The sequence below is a fragment of the Trichechus manatus genome, unplaced genomic scaffold (assembly GCF_000243295.1).
Source record: "Trichechus manatus latirostris isolate Lorelei unplaced genomic scaffold, TriManLat1.0 scaffold00019, whole genome shotgun sequence".
Taxonomy (NCBI): Eukaryota; Metazoa; Chordata; class Mammalia; order Sirenia; family Trichechidae; genus Trichechus; species Trichechus manatus.
In genome coordinates, this window is record NW_004443955.1 from 21881035 (window position 1) to 21886839 (window position 5805).

At 39.0% G+C, this 5805-nt stretch overlaps 1 protein-coding gene across 1 annotated transcript in view; it reads right to left on the reverse strand.

The window, feature by feature from the left end:
- Nucleotides 1-5805, reverse strand: part of CHD2 (chromodomain helicase DNA binding protein 2) — a 144332-nt gene that overhangs the window by 48375 nt on the left and 90152 nt on the right. Inside the window, exons 22-24 of the mRNA XM_023727811.1 lie at nt 5486-5578; nt 1148-1318; nt 5-180 (exon numbers count right to left, since the gene is read on the reverse strand). Coding sequence (XP_023583579.1) covers nt 5-180; nt 1148-1318; nt 5486-5578 — 440 coding nt within the window. The remainder of the gene's footprint in view (nt 1-4; nt 181-1147; nt 1319-5485; nt 5579-5805) is intronic.

Genomic DNA, 5805 nt, shown 5'->3' on the forward strand with positions numbered 1-5805 from the left:
CAACCTTCGGATCTCTGCATCAGTAAATCCCTCCACAAGGTCCTTCCGCACGCTTCGGGGGCGGCCTCTGCGCTTTGGCTTCTTATCATCATCGGAGTCATCCGTCTCGCTTTCAGAGGCAGAGGATCTCTGGGCCTGCCTCTTAGACTCAGTATCAGAGTCACTGTCATTTGTCTGAGCCTGAAGAAGAATTAGGAAAAATCATACTGTAGCAAGTGCCAGGTCCAAGAGGCCGAGGGACTAAGATCAGCTCATCTTCGGTACACAGAACTTCCTATCCTATCAAACATGTCAATTTTCCTTTAACAAATAAAAGGGTAGATGTCATGTAATGAAGGAAAACCTGCTCGGGATATTCATATTTTCAAAGATATAATGTAATGATAAGCGAGCTAGAATAAAAATATTTGGATTCTAGATTCAATTTCTTTGGGTAAGTTACTTTAACTCTTTATGCCTTTGCTTTCTCATTTGAAAAATGAGGATAACAGTTATCTACAACATGGGTTTTTCACAAGGATTAAATGAATCAGTAAATGTAAAATCAGGTAGAATTATGCCTGGAACACAGTAAACGCTCCATAAATGATAGCTAGCATTAGCTAATACTGATTTACTATGATCTTGGACAAATCTGAGTCTGTTATCTCCAGCAAACTGGGTAATAAAATGTGTTCTATTATTTCAAAGTTGTTGCAAAAATCAAATCAGTGCGTGTAATGGTGTTCTGTAAGATGTGATGCCTGTGTTTGTTCCTTATTTATAGCTGTTATGTAATCTTCTAGTAAGTAAGCATTTATACCAGTGCTATGAACACGCAAAGAAAAAAAAAAGGGTTCACTTTCTAAAAGTAGATGGCAATGCCAATTAGAAACAAACTGCTAGGATTACTGGTTCTAATCTCAAAGGCAAAATACAAACTTGTGTCAAGCTCAGAACCAGTTCAGCCATTTCACAAAGAGCCAGTTTGCAAAGACCAAATGTCTCACAGGTGTGCTCAGGAGCCCTGTGCGTTTTTCCATTCTCCTCTGCGAGGTGTCCTATGGAATAACTCTGCCCTGGATCCCTCTTCCTTAAATAATTAGCATTCTCCTGTAGCCCTGACAGCATAAGAAGTATTTTCTTATCTTTCATCTCACTTGATCACCTTTTTCGTGGAACTCCTAATTCGAGGCAGCATATAAATTTCTTCCAGCTCCTTCTGCCGCTCCTCCTCCTCTACTTTCTTCCTTTGCTCTTCTGGAATTATCTCATCCCACTCCTTGTGAGGACGCTCTTCCAGCTCTTCCTCATCTTCCATTGTTGCAAAGTTGGCAACCTTAAAACAAATGGACAACCCATTTTCTCACTGACATGTCTCCATTTCTTAAAACACCACCAACCCATCTAGTGTTTTTTATCTAAGTATGAATATTAAAATGTTTTCAATAATAATAGGACTCCTGTGATAGAACATAAGCAGATAAATTAATTTTCTCTTAATCCCTCCTGTAACCTCCAAAATCAACTTGCCAAATCTTCAAGTTTATCAGAAATTTTATGAAAAGCAGGGAAACAGATACAAGGACATAATTTGTCTCAAAGGTCTTATCTGATAAAATGATACTATCTGGGAAATTTAGGTTTAGATTATTAAGATGCTGAATACCTAATGCCAATCCATGATGAACATGTCTATGCACTATAAACTGCTATTGAATAGAGCTCATCTGAAACAATGCATAACTCAAAGCGCTTGCTATCTTCTACCTTGTTGCCTTATTCATTTTTACCAAAAGACTCAAGTTAAAGGTATGTAAGACTCAAGTTAAAGGTATGTAATGATTCCATATGCTCAATAGTGTAATCTGGTGTTAGGAATAAAAATGAGAACACAAAACGCAGAAAACTCAAAAAACTGGAAGAATATCCTGTCATATCAAATATTATTTAATATCTGATATATATTTGTACTTAAACAAAATGTCTCCCAAAAGAAACCCATCAAAATGTATGCACTTCAAAGACCCAAACTATGGCTACACAGAAACATAAACCAGCCCTGAACAACCTCTGGGAAGTGGCGGGCAGGCTCCAGGCCTGAGCTCCACGTTCTTCTCTCTTCCTTCCCTCCTAGCCTTTAAGACTATGATGAATGACAAAAGAGCTTTTAGAGGTTCCGTTCCTCAGTCATTTGGAGCTGACAGTGAAGTCAAGTCACAACTTGGTAACTTCCCACAAAGTTAAGGAGATCTTCACAACTGGATTTTTAAAGTTTCAAGACAAAATAGTTATAATTTCTGAGTTTGAAAATTTAACATTTTTGTTTTATAAAATGAATCATCTGACCAATCTCTCCAATTACGCACTGTTTGTAATTACCCTAGATTTGACTTTTAAAACAGCCAGATGAGAACTGATATCAATATGCAAATATGCTGATGGTACCTACACCTGGAAATTTAACTTTTCCAAAGGCAGTGTAGTGGTTAAGTGCTAGACTCCGGAGGCCAGATCATCTGCCTAGGATGTAGTCACAGCTCCCCCACTTACGTGTGATCTTAGGAAATGTACTTAACCTCTCTGTACCTCAGTTTCTTCATCTGTAGATGAAAATACTATTATCTACTACATCATAGGGTTGTTCTGTGGGAATAAAGGAGTTACTATATATAAAGCACTGAAAACAGTACTTGGAATAGTTATGTAATTATTGGTTATTATTATTACTTAAGAAAATCTTATATTATCTCAAAATGTTTGTTGTAATGATGAATCTGCAAAGCATCTCACAACATGGATAAATCTGGAGGGCCTTATGTGAGTGAAATAAGTCAACCACAAAAGGACAAATATTATATGAGACCGCTACCATAAAAACTCATGAAAAGGTTTATACACAAAAAGAAACAATCTTTGATGGCTACGAGGGAAGGGAGGGGTGGGGATGGAAAAACACTAAATAGACAATAGATAAGAGGTAACATTGGTGAAGGGTAAGATAGTACACAGTACTGGGGAAGCCAGCACAACTTGTATAAGGCAAGGTCATGGAAGCTCCACAGACACATCCAAACTCCCTGAGGGACTGAATTACTGGGCTAAGGGCTGTGGGGACCATGTTCTCAGAAAACATCTAGCTCAACTGGAATAACACAGTTTATAAAGAAAATGGTCTACATTCTACTTTGGTGAGTAGCACCTGGGGTCTTAAAAGCCTGCGAGCAGCCATCTAAGATATTCCACTGGTCTCACCCCTTCAGGAGCAAGGGAGAATGAAGAAAACTAAAGTTACAAAAGAAAGATTAGTCCAAAGGACTAAAAGACCACAATTACCACAGCCTCCACCAGACTGAGTCCAGTACAACTAGATGGTGCCCAGCTACCACCACTGACTGCTCCAACAGGGATCACAATAGAGGGTCCTAGACAGAGCTGGAAAAAAATGTAGAACAAAATTCTAACTCACAAAGAAAGACCAGACTTACTGGCCTGACAGAGACTGGAGAAACCCCGAGAGTATGGCCCCCGGACACCCTTTTAGCTCAGTAATAAAGTCATTCCTGAGTTTCAACCTTCAGCCAAAGATCAGACAGGTCCATAAAACAAAACAAGACTAAATGGGCACACCAGCCCAGGGACAAGGACTAGAAGGCAGGAGGGGACAGGAAAGCTGGTAATAGGGAACCCAAGGTCAAGAAGGTAGAGTGTTGACATGCCGTGGGGTTGGTAACCAATGTCACAAAACAATATGTGTACTAATCGTTTAATGAGAAGCTAGTTTGTTCTATAAACCTTCATCTAAAGTACAATTAAAAAAAAAAAGAAAATCAGCCTAATTAAAGGAAAAAAAATGTTGTCTTTCCAATGTGTTAAATTAGAATTAAAAAAATAGACTTATAAGGAAAAATACAGATGATTTAGTTCAAGCACTCCACTCCTACTGTTAATTAAATCACTTGACCAGGTGCTAAAACATCATGGCCAAAAGGGCTTTAGAAAGGCAAGAATAACCAGTAACGTGCTGACCACTTTTGATTAACCGATAATACCTAAAAATTTTCTACCTAAATAATCATATAATATCCTAACCAAGACAATATTACGTTTAAAAAGGTAACAGTAGGTACAGAAGTGGAATCCAGTTAAGCAGTAATAATTTACTTTTCTCCTTCTCCACCCCATCCTCTCATCCTCAGACACGTTAACACTGGTCCTAGAGCTCTCTGACCCACTGAACTCCTTCCTTGTCCTTCCATTTAGACAGATGTGGCCAGCCTTGGCCCTCATCACACAGTACTACTTCCTTCCAAACACTTCACCAGTTTCTCCCTCAATCCTAATGGGTTCACTGCACTTGACCATCATTGTAACTTCCAGGTCTGTCCTGCTTCTCTGCCCTGCAATGAACCAACCCATGGTCAATCCTTTCAATTATGTTTTCACTGCAATCTTGAAATCCCTTGCCTCTGGCTTTCCTATATCTCCAAACTAATCTCCCAATTTGGGATTGCCAACTGATCGTATTTCTCTGACATTAAGTATTGCTGGAGACAGCCATATGACCCTGCTGACTGGCTCCACTTCAAAGCCAGTTCATCTAAATTCAACTGACTTCCGTCCTCACCCATCGCTGTCCCAAACCTTTTCCACTTCTCAGCAAACACCTCAATTACTCTGCTGGTAAGTAAATGGACCTCCCACATCTCTCTCCTCCTCTTCTGTGTACTTTCCTTCTTCTTTCAAAGGCCAACTCTTCCACCTATGCTTTGGATTGTATTTCTTCCAATATTCTCTGGGACAATGTGTCATCAAATTGTCCTTCTTTCCTTAGAACCTTCCAAATATCTCCCTACACTCAAGTTCTTTCCTCAACCTAGAAACACGGTAATAACTTTCAAAACCTTGTTGTGCTTGACCCTTCTATCCCCATAAATCACCTTCCCTATACTCTTTAAGCTTTTTAATCTTGTCTATACTCATTGTTACCACTTTCAAGTCACTTGGTTCCCAGCTTCTGGATTCTGCCCTGATCCCATTTAATTTTCTGTCACATCAGACACCAGTGACCACCCCTCTATTTCCCTAAAAAAAATAAAATAAAATAAAGTCGTTTCCACCAAGTCACCAAGAGTCACCTAATTGTCATCTTCTGTTCTCTTACCTTTGACCTCTCTTTGGCATATAATTCTATTAATGTCTCCTACACATCCCTCCACACTTCCTGGAGCTCCAGACTACTGTGGTTCTCCACTTACTCCACTGAAATAATATTCTCAGTCCTCTTCACTGACTTCTTCTCCTCTACACACTGACTCTAGGCAGGATGGACCACTGAGTGGTTACCTTCATGAGGAGGACTACAGTCTTACAACTTACAACTCAGAGAGTGATAACGAGGCTCTGTGTCCATTCAGGTAAAGGAAAAAGCAGAAAGTACTCATGGACAGTAAGTATCAGTTTATGAATTAATGTTGAGGGCTCTCTTCCACAAAGATTTTCATACCTTAAACTGTGAGAGAAGCTCATCTGTTGCACTTGTTGATACTTCATTCTCTCTGGTTTCTGCCAAGCGCAAAATTTCATCTATATCCATTTCCTAAAAGATCAACAGCAACACAAATATGGTGAAAAGGCAACAGTGATCAGCATTCACTGAAAATGCTTGGTACAAATAGACCAACTCTCCTTTCTGATATTCCATTTAATTTTACAGTCTCAGCTCAATAGCTTTTACTTCTAAAGTTCCAGACTATTATTTATAGAAATAATGATGTAAAACTTCAGAAATCACAGGAAAAGAAATAAAAGTGGAATTAAAAAAAA